General features: G+C 35.5%; 6 protein-coding genes across 8 annotated transcripts; 2 read left to right on the forward strand and 4 right to left on the reverse strand.

Moving 5' to 3' along the window:
• Positions 1 to 814: 814 nt before the first annotated feature.
• On the reverse strand, positions 815 to 2,288 carry LOC109580219 (uncharacterized). The gene is made up of 5 exons (XM_019993155.1): positions 2,152 to 2,288; positions 1,633 to 2,091; positions 1,425 to 1,585; positions 1,172 to 1,333; positions 815 to 1,015 (listed from the first exon to the last, which is right to left on the reverse strand). Exons 1-5 carry the CDS (start codon positions 2,198 to 2,200, stop codon positions 815 to 817), a joined length of 1,032 nt encoding a protein of 343 aa, XP_019848714.1. The 5' UTR covers positions 2,201 to 2,288.
• A 35-nt stretch (positions 2,289 to 2,323) lies between these two features.
• LOC105316748 (Hermansky-Pudlak syndrome 1 protein homolog) lies at positions 2,324 to 8,202 on the forward strand. The gene is made up of 22 exons (XM_011411896.2): positions 2,324 to 2,463; positions 2,519 to 2,581; positions 2,953 to 3,027; positions 3,077 to 3,198; positions 3,442 to 3,550; positions 3,608 to 3,696; positions 3,818 to 3,969; positions 4,204 to 4,250; positions 4,300 to 4,449; positions 4,505 to 4,531; positions 4,744 to 4,890; positions 5,077 to 5,184; positions 5,240 to 5,376; positions 5,564 to 5,597; positions 5,683 to 5,807; positions 5,928 to 6,000; positions 6,101 to 6,219; positions 6,330 to 6,420; positions 6,478 to 6,546; positions 7,444 to 7,569; positions 7,616 to 7,698; positions 7,989 to 8,202. The coding sequence occupies exons 1-22, from the start codon at positions 2,356 to 2,358 to the stop codon at positions 8,158 to 8,160; spliced, it is 2,226 nt and encodes a 741-aa protein (XP_011410198.2). The 5' UTR covers positions 2,324 to 2,355; the 3' UTR covers positions 8,161 to 8,202.
• Positions 8,203 to 8,320: 118 nt separating this feature from the next.
• LOC100634472 (internal alternative NAD(P)H-ubiquinone oxidoreductase A1, mitochondrial-like) lies at positions 8,321 to 11,385 on the forward strand. The gene is made up of 9 exons (XM_019993247.1): positions 8,321 to 9,035; positions 9,092 to 9,333; positions 9,407 to 9,577; positions 9,875 to 10,034; positions 10,393 to 10,477; positions 10,540 to 10,585; positions 10,659 to 10,760; positions 10,810 to 10,960; positions 11,167 to 11,385. Exons 1-9 carry the CDS (start codon positions 8,807 to 8,809, stop codon positions 11,292 to 11,294), a joined length of 1,314 nt encoding a protein of 437 aa, XP_019848806.1. The 5' UTR covers positions 8,321 to 8,806; the 3' UTR covers positions 11,295 to 11,385.
• Positions 11,366 to 16,701, reverse strand: LOC109580254 (uncharacterized). 3 transcript variants are annotated; one of them, XM_019993245.1, is made up of 15 exons: positions 16,550 to 16,701; positions 16,179 to 16,502; positions 15,588 to 15,869; positions 15,077 to 15,165; positions 14,590 to 14,794; positions 14,183 to 14,311; positions 13,779 to 13,988; positions 13,496 to 13,606; positions 13,154 to 13,267; positions 12,942 to 12,993; positions 12,558 to 12,642; positions 12,278 to 12,355; positions 12,170 to 12,217; positions 11,924 to 12,073; positions 11,366 to 11,679 (listed from the first exon to the last, which is right to left on the reverse strand). In XM_019993245.1, exons 1-15 carry the CDS (start codon positions 16,608 to 16,610, stop codon positions 11,587 to 11,589), a joined length of 2,031 nt encoding a protein of 676 aa, XP_019848804.1. In that variant the 5' UTR covers positions 16,611 to 16,701; the 3' UTR covers positions 11,366 to 11,586. The 3 variants fall into 3 exon arrangements, with proteins under 3 accessions (XP_019848804.1, XP_019848803.1, XP_019848802.1); XM_019993244.1 differs by having other exon boundaries at positions 12,558 to 12,639; positions 13,779 to 13,997; XM_019993243.1 differs by having other exon boundaries at positions 13,779 to 13,997.
• A 112-nt stretch (positions 16,702 to 16,813) lies between these two features.
• On the reverse strand, positions 16,814 to 18,059 carry LOC100634598 (cyclin-dependent kinase 10-like). The gene is made up of 2 exons (XM_003384154.3): positions 16,998 to 18,059; positions 16,814 to 16,905 (listed from the first exon to the last, which is right to left on the reverse strand). Exons 1-2 carry the CDS (start codon positions 18,042 to 18,044, stop codon positions 16,849 to 16,851), a joined length of 1,104 nt encoding a protein of 367 aa, XP_003384202.3. The 5' UTR covers positions 18,045 to 18,059; the 3' UTR covers positions 16,814 to 16,848.
• Positions 18,060 to 18,101: 42 nt separating this feature from the next.
• Positions 18,102 to 22,144, reverse strand: LOC100634723 (protein tilB homolog). Its single transcript, XM_019993246.1, has 14 exons — positions 22,097 to 22,144; positions 21,946 to 22,039; positions 21,817 to 21,890; positions 21,642 to 21,719; positions 21,085 to 21,181; positions 20,237 to 20,363; positions 19,786 to 19,845; positions 19,417 to 19,571; positions 19,213 to 19,293; positions 19,040 to 19,117; positions 18,922 to 18,987; positions 18,679 to 18,748; positions 18,409 to 18,504; positions 18,102 to 18,355 (listed from the first exon to the last, which is right to left on the reverse strand). Exons 1-14 carry the CDS (start codon positions 22,104 to 22,106, stop codon positions 18,107 to 18,109), a joined length of 1,335 nt encoding a protein of 444 aa, XP_019848805.1. The 5' UTR covers positions 22,107 to 22,144; the 3' UTR covers positions 18,102 to 18,106.
• Positions 22,145 to 23,073: the final 929 nt, after the last annotated feature.

The following is a 23,073-nucleotide window of genomic DNA, read 5'->3' on the forward strand; positions in this document are numbered from 1 at the left end:
TTGTACATGTATATGAGTACATGTATGTAATAGATATACCGCACCTACTCGGGCTGTATCTGATTTACAGGCACTGACCACGAGGGCGCGTAGTGCCCGAGTGGGAGGTGCCTGTAAATCAGATATAGCCCGAGTAGGCGTGTTATAGGTAATATATATCATTTTGAGTGGGCGGATTACGTTATACGCATGCACAGTAGCTAGTAGACTAGCACATGGCAAGAAGAGAAAATGGCTACCTCGACAAGCAGCAGTCCTCCTCATTCAAAGAACTTGAAAGAAGCATCACTTTAGTTTACAAATGAAGAACCATGTAGTTACCAGTGAATAAAGTGATCCAAACCCGCCTAATTCTGACAGATTAGGAGTTATAGACTCAACACTCAACGGGCTATGGTCAACTACACACAATAGCTGGTGGCAGTGCCATTGTAAACAGTCTCAGACTGATGATGACAAGCCACCCGAGGATTAGTCTCGCTAGCCAGACCATTCCCCAGCCTACAGTCATTGGTATGAACCCCTGCCGTCCACCCCAATGACTGTAGGCTAGGGAATGGTCTGGCTTGCAAGCCTACTACCGGAGGATATCGTGAAGCCCGAGTGCTCTGTTGAATTGCTTATCACTGGCTTCCATAGTATCGCTTGAGCTTATTCTTTTATTGATTAATATAAAAGTTATTTAAAAATTAACAGCTAGTGCCTGTATCAAAGATAAAAGGCTTATACAGTTACTTGTGGTTAGCTACATGCAACTGTATCACATATATAGCACCTGTGGTAACTTTGATCCACCCACTCAAGATGATATATATTAAATTAACAGTATAAGTAATTCAAATATTGCTGTACAGTAATTATTATTATACTCACTGATATTAAGGAATCTTGTATGACTGAGTAATAGCCTATCCCATATTCCTCCAAACTCTATTATCCAAGTATTGGTTGTATCTTCATTCCAAACTGATAGAGAATGAACATCTCTAGTTTTGACTGATTCAGGAACATCAACCTAATAATAATAATAATAATAATAATAATAATAATGATGATGATGATGATGATATAATGTGCATGTACATGGTATGTATGTGACTATGAGTACATGTTATATGACATATACACATGTATAATGTAAGTATGTACATATTATCATAATGTGTTCTACCTTCTTCCAATTAGTTTTGTTAATATCAAATGTCTCACATTCATTGCCACCAATAGCCAATAGTTTTAGTCCTGAAGGACTATTCAGTAATACACTATGATGACAAGGCACAAACCACAAGTCATCAGCTATAGCATTTCTTTTAAAAATCCTTGCATAAACCTAAATGTACAATGAGACTAATAATTAATTATTTTACTCATATTATACTCATTATCTATTAATTATCATGATTATTATTATATACACATACCACTGATCCTTTAGTAAAGGTAAGACGATAAACAGAATTTTTTGATATATCATTATGATCATCTTGAAGTACAATAGCACTGGTATCATCTACTGACATCAAATTAAAGTGTATAATTTCAGTAATATCATCTCCAGTAACTTTAGGTGAGATCCACTGACCTACAGTAATTAATTAATTAATCAATTAATTAAAGTTATTAATTTACCTGTAGCAATTCTAAAATAATGAATAGAATATGGTTCAATTATTACAAGGTAATCTTCTCCCTCAATCTTTATAGCAATCATACCACACCCATTCTTCTTCTCAGGACCATCCTTAGGATTAGTAGGTACAACTTTCCTCCATTTGAGAGTATCAACATTTAAACTGTACAGAGCATTATCATCATAGTGGAAATGACTACAATGTCCTCCATAATAGAATATCTCATTCCCAATAGCAACAGCTGCATAACCAATGATACCCAGTGGAGGATCACCAGTGGTAGGTTTCTGCTCCCACCTACCAGTCGGAAGGTGAAGTACCTCCACAAATGATGAATCTCTTCTCTCTATCTCAGTATTGTGTTCTTTAGGATGGCCACCTTTATCCCCACCCCACATATAAAGACAGTCTCCTACTATTACTGTAGAATGATAGCTTCTCTCAGCAGGTTCATAGTCTATATAATAGCACAAACTATCAGTCAAACAATATTTATCATAAATTATAACTTATTAACCTTTTACAGTGGCCCTGGGGACTGCTTTTGCTAACTTTAGAGCTGCCATTTTGTTTGGGATACGCCTTGTAGGTGTGGCCAATACTTACAAACCACGCCCAATTATTTAAACAAGCCCCACCTATTACTTTTTTCTGCAACCTTCTCTGTATCTTGTAATTGGTTCTAGTTTTTGCCAGTTTCATCCAGACATGAAGGGGGTTGATGGTTATGAACGAGGCCACTGATATTGCCTTCTATTCGGTTGACTCTCAGCTCCGGGCGCACCTGCACAGGAGAATGGAGATACTGGAAAACTCAATTGGACAAAGAGTGGGGGCAGAGAGAAAAAGAAAAAAAGATTATTATATTTATTTATTTATTGTAGGAAGAAGAGGAAGATTTGAGAGGATTACTGACTACCTTCTTTGCTCCTCTCACCACATCCTTTGTATGTTACACTGGGTCAACATGACTGACTCCTATTCCCCATTCACTTGTACATATTCTCAGTTTACCATTCCTTTAAAACCCGAACGACTTATGAATATACACATTATAAACATTGCTCTAATTTTATTGGTATTAAGATAGTATTAATTTTTAATGCTATACAGTATATACTCAATGAATTATTGTGGGAATATTTTTTGTGAATACCAAAATTTAAACATGCAAAATTTTAAGTTTATCTACCTACTTTAAACATACATACATGCATAGAATGTATTGCAAGTGTTAAGTATGGTGGGGAATTTCTTGTTTTATACAGTGTATTGATTTGTTGTTGGAATTTTGTTTGTTTTTTTGCTCTCTCGACAGAACGTGCTCACTTCAATGAAGAAACCCCTCTTCTCTATTACTGCTGACGATAACTTTTTAATAGTTTTTAAAAAAGTAAGTTTTAACTATTATTATATTATCTCTTTCTTTCTCTCTCCTTTAGTTTGGTGAACATGTCTTTGTGGCTGTCAATGGCGACGGTTCTGAGTCTGAAGACTTTCTTGTCCGTAAACTTCATGTTTTCAACAGAATCATTGGACTGTTGTATGGACCAGTGTTGGGAAGGTACAATACTGTACTAGTATATCATAGTATATTATTGGTATATTTAGTCTGCATATTGCAGTATATTATTAGTATTCTATAGTATAATTTTAAACTGAAATTGGTCAACAACATTATTATTATTTATTTATAAAAATAATAAAGTCTACAAAATTAGGGAGCTACCCTGTATTAGAAATAATGAACAAATTTATTTATTATTTATTTATTTATTTATTCATTTATTAATTTATTTATTCGAAGAATGAATTCTCCTAACCTCCAGCAACGTGCTATGGAGTGGAAGATGTTGGACAGTTTATTGAAAAGCTACGAGATACTTTATAGCGAAGAACAGGCTTTTCTAATGGAGGTATGATAGACACACCCTTTTAAAATAAATAAAAATTAATTGTTGTTGAATTTGTAGGCAGTGGAACACATTGTATTTGGACAGTTAAATGCAGCACAAGACGTGTGTATTTCATTGGCTGAAGATTGTTTGAACTCATCACTCAAGTTAGCCATTTAATAGTTTAATGTGAACATAATTATATGATAATTATTTAAATACCTGGCTATATACAGTATTAATAATAATTTCAAATTCTTCTCTCTCTCTCTCCCCCTCTCTCTCTAGTGGTGGTATACCCAATATGAAGCATGTATTGCTACTGGTTGGTTCTAAAGTCCTTGCAATATGTGGGAGGTCACCTCAACTGCCAACTGCTGATCTGTTGCTATTGATACTAATGACAACCAACTTGTATCAACACGACCCATTCTTACAAGGTATCTTCTGTGTACATGTACATGTATGTCAAATAGTTTATTTTAACAATGTAACTCACATGCTGTAATGGTTATAAAGATCACCTTATCCAATGTAATTATATACAATATTCAGACTATACATGTACATATACTTATAGCTTTCTTGTTAAGTTCTTAGTACTATTATTACAAGCTTTTAAATCAACGTCAAAATTTTGACTGATAAGCCATTAAAATTACGATCTATTTTAGTAACTGCAGAGAAAGAGGAAGAGAATCATCAGCAACAAACTCCAGAGGTACAGGTACATGTACATATTGTATTTATCATTTTGTGTTTGTCCGTAGGAACGAGGTACACCCTATCAGACTCCAACCACTTCACCAAACATTGAGCAACCACCAACAGCTGCTAGTCTACCTACAGGGGCTATACCGATACCAGAGGGAGGGGAGGGAGGGAAGAGGAGCAGAGTTGGTAGAGACGACTTTCCACCTGTAAAGGAATTTATTTATGTATTTTAATATTCTTTTTTTCTCCTTTTATGTATAGTATAAAACACCAGATGATGATATACCAGTAAGTTATTTTTTCCAATTTTTGAACAACTTAGCAATTCGTAAAAAAATCTGAATTTGATCAGAATGAGCTCAAACTTTCTACACAACATAAGAACATGTATATGTATCAGAAAATGTAATAAAAATGAAGAATTTTATCCCTGCCATTTTTGACACAATACCCTGTATACATACATTATACTATTACTGAAGTCTATATTTCACTTTTAGGGTATCCATTCCCTAGCAGCTCATCCAAGTAAAGGATTTGGTGGTAAACTAAAACAAGCTTTTCTTGGAGGAAAGAAAGGACATCTTGACGACGGGTTGGATCCAGCTGTTTTTGAAGCAGCAGAATTTCAAAGATGCATGGAGAAGGTAAGCAATATCCTAATATAAGGCTTGAGTTCAATTTAATTTGTCACTGGTTGCAATGTTTGATTATTTAAACATTATTTTATGCATTTAATGTGTAGCTGCATTTAAATAATTATAAGTATATCAGTACAAAAAATAGCTGGCTAACCTCTTCAATTTTTATGCTTGTATATATTTTTATTGCAGTTCTATGAGAAGAAGGTATTTTTACAATTGAACCAGTCACACTACACTCCACACATGATCCACTGTATGGAGATATTCCCACAGATTGTAATAGTACTAATATCAGAGGTAAGGGAGTGAATTTAAAATTATGTATATATTAATTTTTTCTAATATTATCCAGTCTCCTTCCAGTGGCTTGGCAGCTACAATATGTCAGGGTCTGTCTCATTTAAAGAATATCCTGGCAATCATTAATGGCATCAAAAACTCAAGCACTAGCAGCAAAAACATGTATGACACTTTAGAAGACACAATGAAGTGAGTAACCTTTGATTCACATATGAATATGGTATGAATATATTATGGTATTAAAGGTGTGAACTCATGTACATTATATATGGTAGAAAATATATGCATGTACATGCATGTCTTTTTTGTTAAAGCTATGTGAAAATTGCCTACTATTTATACTAGAAATTTTTCTAATTTGACATTTGTTTTGTAGGAAGATTATTGAAGGCTCCAAATCAGAATCAAAAGTGAGTATATTGATCATTACTAATATCATTGATATTCTTTATATTAAAGCATTAATTGTTCATGCATTTCTCTATTACTTCATAGGCCCTTGGCAGTGAACAGTTGAAACAGTTTACAATGAGAATAGTGAAGACATGGGCCCAATGCAAGGAGCTACAGATACAGCAAAGCATAGACAGACAGCAAAAGGAAGAGAGAGAAATAACTAAGTAATGACTGATAGCCTAATAATGTATATGGGGTGTTTTTCCTTTATATATGTACGTATACATATATCATTTAATATTTTCAATATTTCTATCATGAATTAACATGGTTTGTTCTCTCAGGGTTTGTAATGTATTGGAGAAACTGGTGGATCAACTGATTAACCTTTTTCAAGAACTGTATTTCACTCCACGAGTAAGTTGCTTCAAATCTCAATCCTTTTATTACTAATATTATTTCAATTTGTTTAACAGAATAGTACAACTTTAAAATAAATGTTTTTCTCCTCCTGTAGGTAGCAGAGTATGATAAAAAGGCAGTGGTCTCACGTCTAATGAGACTCTCCAGTAAACTGAAGCTGGACTATGGTGACTATCTGGGACTGAAGGCAAGAATTAACCTACCTTTCCCTGGATATCCTCCTATGCTACAATAATAATAATAATAATAATAATAATAATAATAATAATAATAATAATAATAATAATAATAATGGTATCAACTCCTTAACTAACTGTCAATACATTGGGAATGGAGTATCCAGGTATGGTTCACTTTGCCTTTGTGGATCGATCATTTGACGAGTTGACATCACCAACAATCATTGATGATTCTGTAAGAACAGAAACCACATGATACTATATTAATACATGTACATGTACATGTATACAGGTAACGGCTTATGTGATAGATCGAGCAGCTGAGAAAGAGCAATCACCAGGAGACTTCCTTCGATCAAAGGTACATGAAATTTTATATGATTTTGGAGCCATTTTTTGAAAAAAACCATGGGCTATAGTACAGGGTATTTTTCTGAAATTCGGAGTTTTTAAAAAGTGGTCATAACTCGAAAAATTGAAGTCGGAATCGGCTCAAACATTCTACACAGCATAAGTACATCAATATGCATCAGAAAATGTAATAAAAATTGGGGGTGATTTCGGAGCCATTTTTTGGAAAAAACCATGGGCTATAATAGTACAGGGATTTTTTCCAAAATTTGGAGTTTTTAAAAATTGGTCATAACTTGAAAAATTGAAGTCGGAATCTGCTCAAACTTTCTACGTAGCATAAAAACATCAATATGTATCAAAAATTGTAATAAAAATGGGGGGTGATTTTGGAGCCATTTTTTGGAAAAAAACCATAGGCTATAGTACAGGGGATTTATCCGAAATTTGGAGTTTTTAAAAAGTGTTCATAACTTGAAAAACTGAAGTTGGAATTGGCTCAAACTTTCTACGTAGCATAAAAACATCAATATGTATCAGAAAATGTAATAAAAATTGGGGGTAATTTTGGAGCCATTTTTTGGAAAAAACCATGGGCTATAGTACAGGGTATTTTTCAGAATTTTGGCGTTTTCTTAAAATGGCCGTAACTTGAAAAATTGAAGTCGGAATCGGCTCAAACTTTCTACACAGCATAAGTACATCAATATGTATCAAAAAATGTAATAAAAATTGGGAGTGATTTCGGAGCCATTTTTCGGAAAAAACCATGGGCTATAGTACAGGGATTTTATCCGAAATTTGGAGTTTTTAAAAAGTGTTCATAACTCGAAAAACTGAAGTCAGAATTGGCTTAAACTTTCTGCATATCATCAAGACATCAAAATCGTCATTCCTTGTTTCGTAGATGTGGATGATGGTTCGAAAGGCTCAGAGTTACGTATCTAATGGCTACTCATCTCAAACTTGGCTGGACAACGACTTCCTCTACACTTACTGCATGTGGTTCAGTACACCTAATCCTAACCTAGGGGTGAGTATACTAACAATTTACTAATAATATACCTACACGACTTTAGGTCCCGTTGAAGATGCTCACTCCTATAAATATAAAAGCTCATCCTGATGAACCACCTGGTGTGCTCTGTGGATCATTTTATAGGTAAAGTTGACAGCTGCAATCCCTCCCTCCTTTTACCTCATTTATGATGCATAATATAACCCATACATCTGTACATATATGATGCATATTATATTAACGTATATTTCAAAGCAAATATATTATATGTAGCATAGCTGTTATTGCTGGTTCTATATATTTTGCAAATCATTCAAAATTAAGTTGTCATTCTGTTAAAATAATTTAGCATACATGTACATATAGAATAGAACCCATTACTGAATATAAAGTAGGAAAAAATAGTTGTATTTCAAATGCTTTTATTTCCTTAGGAACATTAAAGGTGGGACTGATGGGACCACCCCTGGTTATATTAATGAGATATATTGTATCCATGAGCCGAGAATAACCCTGGATGAAGCAACAAGGCAGTGCAGGGAGTTGGCCATCTCACTTTGGATGGACACCAAACAATCACTGGCTCCTTTCCCTCTTATTAATTAGAATTATTATCTTTAAAATGGCTAGATTTTAATATTAGTCATTATTATTATTGTAATTGAATATTGTTGATATTTTTGTGTGTTTTTTAAAAATTTTATTTTACAAAAATTTTAATTATAAAAAATAAATAATAATTAGTTAATTTGTATGGGTGTGGCTTAGGGACACGCACATTATTCGGGAATTTCTTTTGGAATAATGGGTGGGAAATTTAGAGAAAGAATAATGGGTTAAAATTTGCCTGCCTGGATCACGTGATCAGTATTTAACCCTTTCAATACTGCATGAGCATGTGTCAGCATCAGCAAACAGTACAGTACAATTTAACAGCACTTTACAGCAACAGCAATGAGTAACTCCACTGGAAATAATACTGAACAGATTTCAGGACACTCAAAGTAATTCACTTGAGGATTACATTGAGTCATCAGTAGTGTTACAATATAACCATGAATGATGATATTAATAATCAAAATGAATTTTTGGTATTATCAGAGCATAATAATGGGAATAATGGGCCAAAAAGGAGAGAATAATGGGATTGAGGAAGAGAATTGAAGAATAGAATTATAGGGTTGAAAAAAAGAATAATGTGCATGTCCCTAGTGTGGCTTAGTGTCTATGCCTATGGTAACGCCCACTCAAAATGTCTTCCAAAGGACTTTCATTTATTCGAGGCTCTAGCTTATGCTTCTCAGTTAGACTGAGCCGTTCCGCTAGCACAAAGGCAGCAAGACAAAAAATAGTCGTCCTTGGTTGCGGCTGGGGCAGCTATTCTGTCCTCCGCTCAGTAAATAAGAAGAAATTTGACGTCATTTGCATCAGCCCAAGAAACCACTTCCTATTCACGCCTCTCCTCGCAAGCACTACAGTAGGTCAGACTATAAATAAATATTTTAAAATATTTTTTACTATTATTTTTTATTTTTAGGTACCCTAGAATTTCGTAGCATTATTGAGCCGATTCGTAATACCGGTTTTAGAGATGAACATCATTTTCATCTGTCTTATGCTACTCATCTCGACCACGCCCAAAAAGTTGTCCAGTGTCGTAGTGCCCTGGACCCATCTATGACGTACCCGGTCTCTTACGATATTCTTGTGATTGGAGTGGGGGCTAATTCCAGTACTTTTAATATACCAGGAGTTAATGAACACGCCCTCTTTCTTAAAGTAATTATTACAGCTGGAGGGGAAGGGATACTGTTATTATAATTATTATTGTTGTTGTTGTTATCATTACTAGGAGATTCAAGATGCCCGTGAGATCCGAAAGAGGATCCTAACTAACTTTGAATTAGCAACACAGCCTCTCGTCTCCGAAGAAGAGAAGAGACGATTGTTACACTTCGTGGTGGTAGGAGGGGGACCAACTGGAGTGGAGTTTAGTGCAGAGTTTTATGACTTCCTCCAACAAGTAAGAACTTTTAAAAAATAGTTGTACTACGGATAACAACTGAACTACATGTACATGTACATACATGTATAATTTGTATATAGTACAGCTGGAAAAGTTTTGGCAAATTGCTAGTAATTGGTAAATCAAAATGCCAAATTTCCTCCTCCACAGTAACTGTACTGTACATGTATTAGATAAATTATAGTCCTTTTTATAATCTTCCTTCTTCCCTCTCTCTCTCTCTCCCTCTCTCTCTCTCTCTCTCCCTCTCTCTCTCTCTCCCTCTCTCTCTCTCTTCCTCTCCCTCTCTTGTAGGATCTTGAACGGTTGTACCCTGATGAAAGAAGCACAGTTCATATAACGTTAATTGAAGCAAATGAGATCCTTTCTTCCTTTGATACAAAGCTTCGCTCGTATACGGAAAAAATAATTAAAAAAAGAGAAAGAATGCAAATTCTGAAAGCATCTGTTACTGGTAAGCAATTAGAGGATGACAGGTGCAGCTTGTGAGGTGCAGCTGGATTAAATAATTCAAATGTTATTTTGATTTAAAAGTTATGCGTACCATAGTAACCGCTTTTGTATGTCAATTTAAAAATTAATTAAGAATGTACTACTCACTTTGAAGCAACTTTAAAAATTTGTAAAAAAATCCAATTTTGATCGGAATCAGCTCAAACTTTCTACACAACATAAGTACATGTATGTGCATCAGGAAATGTAATAAAAATGGGGAATTCCAACCTTTTCATTTTTGGCAAAATTTGGCCTGAAAATGCACTCCAATTTTTGCCTATTTTTTGATGATGCAGTAATTATTCCTCTACCTGTAGAAGTGACTGATACTGGAATTACATTAAGTGATGGCTCAGTGATGCCTTGTGGTATGGTAGTATGGTCTGCTGGACTAGCACCAAGGTACCTGTATCTACACTGTACAGTGACTATTATTATTATTTTATTTCTATTTTATTTCTCAGGAGTTTTGTTAATGATCTAAATGTGGATAAGAACAGTCGAGGACAAGTAAGACAAAGAAAATAGAGAACATCTCCCTCTCTCTCTCTTTTCATTACTTTATTCATTGTACACCTCACAGATATTAGTCGATGAATATTTAAAGTTACCTTCACTAGACAGTGTCTACGCCATTGGAGACTGTGCTTCTGTAATCGGCAATGACATGCCTTGTACTGCTCAAGTCAGTTTTATAAATAATTATTATTTATTATAATTTTATTTTTATTTAGGTCGCTGAAAAACAAGGCCGTTACTTAGCTAAAGCACTCTCTCGTAAAGCTTCTACTCCTCCTCCTCCCTTTGTCTTCAAGCAGACTGGGATGTTAGCTTACATTGGAGATTATAGAGCTTTAGCTGATACGTCAGTTGGAAAATCACAAGGTTTGTACTTTGAAATACTATGTGCATGATCTTTATGTGACAGTTGAATATTAATTTACAATTCAAAGATAATAAATTACTTTTATATTACCATGCAACTGTTTTATGATAAAGGAATAAATACTTCAATATTATTCAAAATAATCTTCAATATAATATCTATTTAAGATTTTAATACTTCAATATATTATCTATTATTTTAAAAGGATATGCTTCCTGGATATTATGGCGCTCAGCCTACAGCACTAAACTTGGCAGCTGGAGATTAAGAATGCAGGTTCCCATGGACTGGATGAAAACATTCTTCTTTGGGAGAGACACTTCACGATTTTAACTCAGCACTAATTTAAATTTCAGCATTATTAATTTTTAAATAATTATTATAATTAAAAATGACCGATTGAGTGATGGAGGTTGCACAGTAACAACACGACAACATAATGGAAAGAAATGAGAGTCTTTAAAGGAGAGATTGATGAATGACAATAATAATAATAATAATAATAATAATAATAATAATAATAATAATAATAATAATAATAATAGTAATAATAATAATAGTATATGTGTGTGTAGACGCTGTGTTCTGGTAGTGCAAGAAGATCTCTACTCTTCATTACTCCTCATTACAATATATCACTCTCTTTATAATAAGGTTTAGAATCGATGACTATAGAATCAAGTTGAGCGGCAGCTTGTCCCGGTACAGTGGTAGCCTCCTGTAGATAATTAACAGAATAATGCACATCATACTCATACTCCAGTATCATAGTAATAACAAGAGAAGTACAAAGGGCACAATGTATGAATAGTATTAAAGGAATGTACTGGTGTGTGTGGTATAGAGCTACACTATAATACAATTACAATGTCCATTATAATGTACAGTACAAGGATCTACTGGTATAATGGATAAGATGCTGTATATGTTATAGTTAAGAGCCTCAAATTGATTCATCGTACTTGGTTTTCTTGGCCAGTAAGATGGTCGTACTCTCCACTGCCGTATCGAGTGTATCTCAATGGAGGAAAGGACTCAGCACTACCGCTGCTAGTTGAACTGGATCTACTGTTACTGGCTTTACTGTCTTGCTGGAGGACTAATATCTGCCTCTACAATAAAGATTATAAAATAATGAGAATTGATTTTAAGATTATAATAGTCTGCCGTGACCACATCAAAATCTACTGTATCAATCATTCTCTTACTTTGTTCAATGGTGGTTTGCTAATAGTATCATCATCACCTTCGTTATCCTAATAATAATGATAATAATAATAACACAAACTCATGAATTATTCAACATTCAAGCGTACTTTTGGAGGAGTCATTGCTATGGTAACCGGCTCCGTGGCAACCAGCTGTGGTGAATATTTAGATCTGACTTCTGACGTCTATATAATTACAAAAATGATAAGTATATTGTTTATGATTTAGAATAATGGGGAGCTAGTAGTTCATGTAACTGTTTTGAATTTTTATGAGTGCAGTATTATTAATCAAATATGCAAGATAGTTAGAATTGTGATGAAAGTATAAACAATAAATAGAATAATAAAAATAGAATAAAATAATAGGATAGATTATTATACTAACGTATGATGGATGTACTGTCATCAGTTCGGGTGAATCAGTGTCTACTGTGCTGCTTCTAGCAGTTTCAGTAGCTCTTCTGTTGCTGCTAAAGAAAAAGAGAAAAGTATAATATTAATGAAAGGACATAGCTCCACCCTTGTGTACAGGGGAAGTAAGATTGATACAAAATAAAAGAAAGAACCAAATTATTCTAGCTTTGCTCTTTGCATGCAGAAGGATGAAAAGGAGCAAATATACTATCTAATAGCTCAAAAATCATTCACCCTCCTCTCTTTTTCTTCTCCACTCTCTCTCTCCTCTCTCTCTCCTCTCTCTCTCTCTCTCTCCCCCCCTCTCTCTCTCTTTCTTCCCCACTCTCTCTCTCCCTCTCTCTCTCTCTCTCACCTGTGGTCCATAGGCACTGACTGAGATCTATCGGAAGTGATTGTAAGAACTCCTGCAAAGAGAACAATTAACATACTCCTACAATTATTATTATCAATTTATCCCATAAACTAATAGAAACAATTACAATGCAAACATACACGAAAATATAGAAAAAATCATAATGACACATGATAATAAAAATTATGTCGTTAAGGCATAAATGGACATACCTCCTTTGCTATGGCATCTGTTGTATATAAACACAGCAACTAGTACAGATACTGCAATCAGTATCACTAGACCAAATGTTCCAACTAGTATGCCAGCAGTCCTTATTACTGTAGCTATAAAACAACAATAAATAATAATAAAATGATTACGTTAAGTTAATTATACACTATAGCACATAGTTTAAGAGCAATCGAATTGGACGATTTGAAAGACAATTTACTAAAATAGAACAACTAAAGCTATCACGCTTTGCTTGGTAGCCAAAATTAAAAGCCACCAATCACCATTAATTTAACAACATTAAAATAATTCACTAATACAAGATATGCATGTAGTCTTACCAGAATCATTCACTCCAGTATTTGATGGTACAAGTACTGTCACCGACACACTACCAGTCTCTGGACTATTAGTGACACTGTACTCTGTGGTAGTGCTAGTACTCACTACGACTGTGTGTGTGTGTGTTTGTGTGAGAGAGGAAGGAAGAGGACAAAAGAAATGACAAACATATGCCAAGAATGTATACAAACTACATGAAATGAATACTACAGAGTATGACTCTGATGTTTGTTAATATTGTTATTGTCCAAGCCACATTCCTTTCATTTCTCTACTGCTTACCGGTTGGTGAAGGACATGACAGTCCTTTGATAGCCACATCAGTTAAAGTGAGGGACTTTTTATCACTGGGAGATCCATCAGATTCAATATCGTAAGCAGAGACTCTATAAGTACCCGAGTATAAGCCAGCTATGCAGCTGATGAACGATTGTGGATCGTCAGTCGATGGAATTATTGATAAGTTTGCTGACTGTACTAATGAGCATTGACCTGTAATAGATAATAATAATAATAATAATAATAATAATACATAGATAATTTAAAATTAACAATAATATTATGATATAATCTTAATCTATAATAAACATTACAAAATACAGCAAAATATGCTAATACTAGAGTCATATTACATATACATTGTGTATTGTCATGTATAGTGATCAGTATTAGTATTATATGCTTACTTTGATCTGGTGTCAGCACTAGGTGACAACCCAGAGCTGAGCTGTTGGTTGATAATAAACACTGGAAGCAGATCCTCCCTTCATCACTTGTACTGTTAATAATAGTAACATTCTGAATGTCATAGGTACCTTGAAAAAGAAAGAGAGAGAGAGAGGGGGGGGGAGAGAAGGAGGAAGTCATATGTCAAGTGAGGGGGTCAATTTTATACATAGACAGAATATCAGATTTTATAAAAGGCATATCTCATGAATAATACATAAGCTAATTATATTAATATAAGTAATGAATGTCATTAATTTCAATTAATGTATTATGAAATGTTTGGATGTTGTAGGTATGTCATCAGACAAAACAAGGATGGACAAGCCATCTCTAGGGACAACAACAATTTATGCAAACAACTCACTTAGCACAATCCCTCCCACACTGTCTCCTCCAAACCTATTGCTTAAAGTAAGCTCGAGCGAGATTAGCCTATCCGGGGGTAAACCTTGTATGGAGAGAACCACTTGAGAGCTGTTATCGGGGATAGTGAGGATTGTTTGGTAATGGCTCGATAATGAGCTGCTAATTGCCGTGATGTTTTGATTTGTAAAACAACTGGAAGTCACCTGAGAGTTAGATAAAGAGAGAGGGAGAGAGAGGGGGAAAGGAGAACAGAAAGTATGTGTATGCAAATCAGTGCTGTAATGTAAAATCCCTTGATAGCCAAATTAGTAGTAGTCACAATATTGAGGGTGTTATTACAACACCATGCCATGTGAAAAGTATGTCACACATGTAAGTATTAATAGTTGGTGAGTATATATAGGGTGTAGGGATACAATATGGTAGTATTGATGACTCTTGAATCTAATAATAACAGTTTGTATAGGTATTGTTCTGTGTCTTACTGGAAAATGAATCAATGCTTCAATGTCTCCTTCACTTTGTTCTGCTATGTCATATACCAGCACAGAGTTTAGCATTGGAGCTTTGGGTACTAAAGAAATAGAGATTATTATTATCATACAGTATTTCCCCATGATGGCGGCAAGAACATAAAATGATACATAATTCAGCTGCTACTGTGAACAAGATTATATAATTCAGCTGTATTAACAAAGCTCATCAAAGTAAAAGGGTAAAAAGCCTCTTAATTCTCTTTATATTAACCTCCTACTTTCTCCTATGCCTCTCTCCCACTTCACTCCCACTTGAACTGTATGGATGCATAAGGTAATAGAAATCAATGGAGAGAATGCAAAACATCCACAGTACAATAGAAAGGATGATACAGGCATAGCTACATACCAAATAATCTACCAAGCAAAGAGTACCGGGTACACATACAAATTATGATAGTGTAGAATCCATGTACCATGTACATGGATTTGATTAACAACAAAGACTTCTTTATCTTACCACCAGAAAAGAATTTAGTCAAGGAAGACGGAGGACTCACTCCTACTCCATTCCAAGGCTGCACTGTGAACGTGTAGGTAGAGCAAGGGCTGAGAAACTCTCTGGTGCTTATATTGAAACCGTTCACATTACTGGGAGAGAATGAGTGGGCGTGAGAACTATTGCTAAGGGTGACATTGTATCCAATGTCAAGTCCGTCGAGGGAAAAAGAAGGTACCCATGAGAGGAGAGAGACGTTGGGTCCATAGTTTAAAGTTAGATTGGTCACTGGAGCTAATAGACCTGTATGATGGATGATGAGGTTGTTTGTGTGTGCGTTGAGTGGGAGAAATAATCAAGGGAATATAAACTGGTAGAAATTCAAATAACAGAATTCCACAATAGTTGCTCTAAAAATAATAATGGACTTATTACAATTTGGTGAAAGCTTGCATTACTCACGTATATACATAAGGAAATCTAAAAACAACAAAATGTTCATTTTTATGCTGCATTTACAGTAAAAGCTTTGGAGACAATACACAGCTAAGCTGGAAGGCTACAGCACTGAGTACAGTAGTACAGCACTCTCTCATGTTTAATGATACTTACCTTGTATCCTGAGGTAAGCCAAAGGAGAATCAATTCTCTCAATATGATAGGTTAGTTTATTGACGGCAAATACTGTGCAGAGTATTAAGCTATTGTTGAGCTCCTGCTTTGCAGTGAAGGTAAGTGTAGAGAAAGCGTAGCCGATCTCGCTTGTATTTGCCTGCACAACCTGAAACTCGTCGGATGGTGGAATAGCAGAATTGACTCGCCATTGAATGGTAGTAATAAAGGATGATGAGTTTGGGCCTCTGCCAGAGCAGGTAAAGTTCACTGTTGAGTTTAAGAAAGCGTTGAGAAGAGACGGGCCCATAACAACTTCTGGAACTACAAGTAGAAAGATAGCTCTGATAAACTAGTGACTAGCGGCTTACCTGCAGCTTCCACTCCAAGAGAAAGAAGAGCCAGTAATAGTAAGAACATAGTGAACTGCATGATGACCAGATTAACCTTAAACTACTGACTCGACCGAGTACTACAACAAGTCTACAATTTCTTTTAGCTTTGATAGATAATTTTCAACTTTATATCAACTGCTGACACACAAGGCGGGTTAAGCTGAGCCACACCCACAAACTTTTGCACAATGTCAACAAAGGGACAGCAGTGAATATTGTTATATAACAACATAATAATTGCAAAGATATTTTTTATTTATAATTGTCAAAATATTTTAATTTATGCGCTGTTTTTTTGCTGGTCTAGTATCAACAGGAATAGCTCTGTGAACCTAAAGAAAGCAGAAGGAAAGAGTAGTGAAAAGGAAGATGGCGAGAGAAAGCAAAAATGATTTAAGAGGAAGAGATATATATTAAACATTACCTGTGGTTTAGTGTTTCTAAGATGAGGATACGTTGGCATCATACTCGGTTCTACAGGCAGTGGGTTCTCATTGAAATACTTACACCTTAGTGCTCTCGAAGAACTCATCCTATACTCGGGATTGTAAGTCAATAAATCGTTCAACAAGCCCCGCCCAGTCTCCGATATCCAATAAACCTTCTCCTTGAGGTTATTGTACGGCTGCCGTTTGATCTCTAGCGACGCGACGAGTGGTAGCTTAGAGTACCCTGGCCATATACCTTCGTTTGGGCTACCGATTAAATTAGTTATTAGTTCTATTTGATTTGCTTCAGATTTACCAGGTAACAAAGGTTTGTTGAGCAATAGTTCGCCGAATATACATCCAACTGACCACATATCCAGTGAGCAGCTGTACTCACGGCTGCCGAAAAGAAGCTCAGGTGCTCGGTACCAGAGCGTGACAACCGTGGGTGTCAGCGGTTTTAGCGGACGACCAAGAGTTCTTGCAAGACCGAAATCGGCTATTTTTAAAATCCCTTTGTCTGTTAGGAGGAGATTGGAGACTTTGAGGTCCCTGTGTATGACATGGTTGTTGTGAAGGTAGGAGAGTCCCTCTAACAGCTGGAGCATGATGCATTTAACCTGAGGCTCAGTAAAAGGAGAGGCCATGTTATCAATAAGGCTAGCCAGGTCCTGCTCACAGTAGTTCATGACTAGAAACATGTTGTCTAGTTCTCTGCCAACAGCAATCTCCTTCAGCTGGACTATGTTCTCGTGGGAGAGGCTCAGGAGGAGTCCTATTTCCCTGACGCTGCATATAGGGAGGCCTTCCTCCTCGTTCTCCATCCTGATCCTTTTCAGTGCGACTATTTCTTTAGACTTCTTATCCTCAGCTCTGTAAACGACTCCATAAGTGCCTTCTCCTATTCTGTTGAGCTTATTAAACTCATCCACTGACCGGCAACTACCCAGCACGTCCTTACAAGCGAATGGAACTGGCTTGAGAGTCGAGGGGGACACTATGGTTCCCTTTGAAAGAGACTTCTTGCCTTCTTTTGCCTCCATTTTATACGTTTAATTAGAGACAGGAGCCTAATGCGGTATACCACGTGTTTTCACGTGTCAAGTTAGATCAAAGGAGGAACATCAGGATCATCAATAAAATCATCTGATACAGGTTTAAGAGGAGGAGGAGGAGGGGAGTCACTAATAACATGTGTCTCGCTCTCTTTCACAATATTAAAAATGGACGGTTTGTCCTGAGACACTTCTAACAGCAAGTCTGACTGGGCTTGTCCTGTTCCGATGTCTTTCTCCTTGTTCTTGGATTCTTTAGTCATTGTCTCATTCCTTTTGGGTCTAAGAACAGGCTTGGACTACATGTAACACATGTAACGGATGAATACGGTCACATCTGCCAACAGCATACCTTAGGCATTGTCACCAACAAGTGACCAGTTGTTTGTGATCTCTTAGCTTCGCTTTGATCAGGAGAAACCTCTTCTTGTAATACCAGCTGTAGGATCTGTTTAAAGAGGAGGAGGGGGAGGGAAGAGAGGAGAGAGAAAGAAGGAGAGAAGTAGTTAAAGTAGGAGAGAAGTGGATGGGAGGTGTAGATAAGTGTATTGAAATGATAGTGTAAGTGCAAAGATGACAATCATGTGCATGTACATTACAAGATGAAGTAAAGTGTAATTACCTTTCCTTTTATGAGAACTCTGACAAATGTTGGATGTACCTCACAATCAACAAGAGAAGAATCCATGAACCTAATATGATAACAATAACATGTGTACATGCAGTTAATAATGATACTGTAAATTGGTACAAGGAAAATAAACACAAGTATTAAGTAAGTAGGATGTACACTTAAGACATAAGTGTATGTATAAATGATTAAGTATTAAAATATGTACATGTATTAAGGTAAATATACACTTGCCTTGGGCAGGAAACATCAAGTACAAATTGATTATTATTATCATCTTCCGTTAGATGAAAGTCATATCTAAAGATATAAGCTCAATTTGGATAATATTGTGAGTACAACGAGCTCTTACTTTCCCTCGTTGATGTTAAGCATGACACCATTTCTCTCTAACCTTCTCTCTCTCTGAACTGGTTTGGTTTCTTGCGTCCTGAGAAAGAGAGAGAGTGGGGGGTGGAGAGGGAGAGAGAGAGGAGGGAGGAGGAAAATGTGGAGTAATTTGAAGTAATATTATGCCAATTATACTTTGTTTGTCTCTTCTCTGACAGATGTTTATGAAGAGCGATACGTGACTCAGGAGTATGTGATACAGGCTCTTTCATAAAACTATAACAAAATACAATAGTGTTACTAAACTATGTACACATCTACTTGTACATAAAAAGCTGAGAGAGCCTGAACTTAAGTCAATATGAAATCAGCAATACAAGTATACGTGTAAGTCTTTACTTTTCATCTTCATTGTCCTCAGTGTCTCTTTTATTATTAGTTGTTGCTCCATTCTCTGGACCAACGTGGGCATTAGGATCAGTGTACCATCGGGAATTAAAACCAGGCTTGCCCTTATCTCTTTCCTTCTCTTCCTCTCTCTCCTTCTCTCTTTCCTACAATAATTTAACAACTAAATTAATGAATGCTCATGGCCAGTATACAATGGATACAATATACATTGAGAACTGACAAGTATTGAGTCAGCAATAACAGGAATGTTGTGGTGGAGCTAAGCTGAGAACACACCTTACCATTACCACAAAAACTCATTAATAACATTTGGTCGCACAAACAACTTAAAGTCAATAACTCTTGCATAACACTTACCCTTTCTTCTTCATAAAGAAGCTGCTGTCTCTCTATACTTTGTCTTAACTCTGGGAGCTTCTATTAATATCAAATTGAATGTGTGTGTGTGTGAGTGTGTGTGTGTGTGTGTGTGTGTGTGTGTGTGTGTGTGTGTGTGTGTGTGTGTGTGTGTGTGTGTGTGTGTGTGTGTGTGTGTGTGTGTGTGTGTGTGTGTGTGTGTGTGTGTAGAGTAGAAATAAATGTATTAATACTAGTATCATACATACGTGTAAGATGCATGTACATGTACATGTTCACAAAATGAGCTAACACTGTTTGTACAGTACATAAGGAATATCTGTACACTAATCTAAATGTGCATGTACATGTACTGTATTCTAATAGTGCTATGTACTAATGCACATGTACAATGATAATGTGATGATAATGTGATGACTTTGTTAAGTTTATTTGTTCAATGGTCGCTTACTTGAAGAGCAGTGATTCGTTCAGATTTAGTGATCTCTCTACCATCAAGCCACTGGAGCTGAGGCAATGTAGCAATTACGAAATCACGATATCCTTCATAGTCAGTGCAAGGATTACCAGTGAGGTAGCTATAGGGAGATTCCAATCAAAATTTAATTTTATACTCCAAAAGTTGGTCAAAAACCATGGGCTATAGTACATGGTCTCGGGCCAAATTTTGCCAAAAATGAAAAGGAAAGAATTCTTCACTTTTATTACATTTCCTGATACATATACATGTACTTATGTTGTATAGAAAGTTTGAGCTGATTCTGATCAAAATTGGATTTTTTATGAATTTTTGAAGTTGCTCCAAAATCGAGTAAAAGTCCCTGTACTATAGTACAGGGATTTCAGCCAAATTTTGCCAAAAATGAAAAGGTGAGAATTCTCCATTTTTATTACATTTCCTGATGCATATACATGTACTTATGTTGTGTAGAAAGTTTGAGCTGATTCCGATCAAAATTGGATTTTTTACGAATTTTTGAAGTTGCTCCAAAATTGAGTAAAAGTCCCTGTACTATAGTACAGGGATTTTGGCCAAATTTCGCCAAAAATAAAAAGGTGAGAATTCTCCATTTTTATAATTTTATCTGATGCATATACATGTTCTTATGTTGTGTAGCAAGTTTGAGCCAATTCCAATTAACTTTGAATTTTTTTACGAATTTTTAAAGTTACTAAAAAATCATATAGAAAGGCCAAAGAGAGATGCAGTGACATTATGATACTATAGAGAAAGGAGAGGGGGAGGAGGTGGAGGAGGAGAATGACAAACAAGACTAACAAGATTACAAATGCACTTACATTTCCTTTAGATGTTCGTTAACTTTTAAAGACTCTATACTCAAGAGATCTCCAATGAAATTAACGGTAAAATCTAATTTCTGCAAAGACTCACAACCTTAAAAATAAGGAAAAGGTAATTTTAAAAATAAAAATAATTATAGATACATGTACAATCGTATATTAGGTGTCAAGGATTAATGATAAGTTAAATTAATACTAAAATAAACTAATAAACAATAATACGAGTACAATACGTGACCTTCCTCTCTCCCTCTGATGTGAAGGAACATGATGACACAAATACTTACAAGACAGTACAACAAAACATAAACAAAGTCATATCGTACATACAACTTAAATTCACACGTACATGTACATATATTTTATATGTATATATACCTGTACATGTACATGTACTGTGTGTATATGTACTGCAGTTAATGTACATGTATGCCTTATATGGACATGTACATTGTATGTCCTTATATGGACATGTACATTGTATGCCTTATATGGACAGTACATGTATGTCCTTATATGGACATGTACATGTATGTCCTTATATGGACATGTACCTGAGAGGTTTTCGATCTTTGTGATATTGTTAAGAGCTAAGTTAAGATATTCCAAATATTTAAGCCTCCCGACATTTTCTGTAGGAACATAACAAAATGAATAATCTGCATGTACATAAACAATTATAATTTATGTGTATCATTAATTAATTAATTATTAATTAAAGGGCCCCACCTATTTTAGGAATGAGGTTACTCTGAAGGTAGAGTATCTTAAGGTTTCGGCACCATTTGTCCAGATGCTCAATCCTAATGTTGCAAAGAAAGTTAATAATAATGATGATAAAATGGAGTCATTCAATACTTCTCTATATCTTGTTGGTGTAGGGATATTTCTTCTAGTGTCGTTATTTCAAGATTATTGTGTTCTGATCTTCTTCTAATGAGCTCCTCAGTTACTGAAGAGAAATATATAATAAATAATTAAAAGATAATGAATTTGAGGTGGAACTTACTTCTGGCCATAATGTTTTGTAACTATGAGAAACAAAATAGTTTTGAAAGGGTTAAAAATAGTCTCGCTCATTTTTAAATTTGCCGCCGAAAAGAGGTGGAGTCTCGACGTAAGATCAATTCACAGTAAGACTCAACAAATTAAAAAAACAAGGGTAATAAACTGATGATGGCTCTAACTACATAAGCTACACATATTAGGAACTAAATAAACAATAATTATTGCAATTCAAAGGTCATATGCTTGTTGATTTTATTTGACGTATAACTCATACAAACGAACAAGTACATCTTCATTGGTCCATGGCTCATCACAGCATATCCTCAACTCAAGGTAATCAGTAGATGTAGCATTACCATAATCTCTGTAGAACCATGGGGGTGGCGTGATGTTTTTTGGTTCACAACAAGCTGATTCAATACCTGAACAAAAAGTGCCATCCCACAATTGATCCCAATAATAAGAACGAGTAATATTTGGCACACCAAAGCTCCCTGACTCACAATAATAATAATTTCTAACAAAACTGGGAACATTAGCATTAGCATTACCATTACTGCAGGGACAGCTTGCTGCTACACTTGAACTCCATGCAGCTATATAAGACCAGACATGTTCACGAGGTGATCCACGTGTAATGCTAACACCATCAAGGTAAGGAGAATCAATGCTTGTGTTGCTCCTAATACCATCTGTTGTACCTCTCTGGTATCCAAGTACTCTACCACATATTTGAGTATAGCTTTTGTTACCTGTTAAGAACTTTACAGACCTGCATGTACCATTAGAATTGTATGGTAATCCACAAACTCTATAGTTCACATAGCCAGAAAATTCCTCTGGACAGTTTTGTGTAATATCAGACATATCAAGGTAAGCTATTCTTGTCCATCCTCCTTCTTGTCCACATAATTCATCCATGTTACAGTAAATTTTGCGACTGTTGATGTAATAATAACCTGTTAGACTGTTGGGTTG

Source organism: Amphimedon queenslandica, unplaced genomic scaffold (genome assembly GCF_000090795.2).
Source record: "Amphimedon queenslandica unplaced genomic scaffold, v1.1 AMPQUscaffold_13500, whole genome shotgun sequence".
Taxonomy (NCBI): domain Eukaryota; kingdom Metazoa; phylum Porifera; class Demospongiae; order Haplosclerida; family Niphatidae; genus Amphimedon; species Amphimedon queenslandica.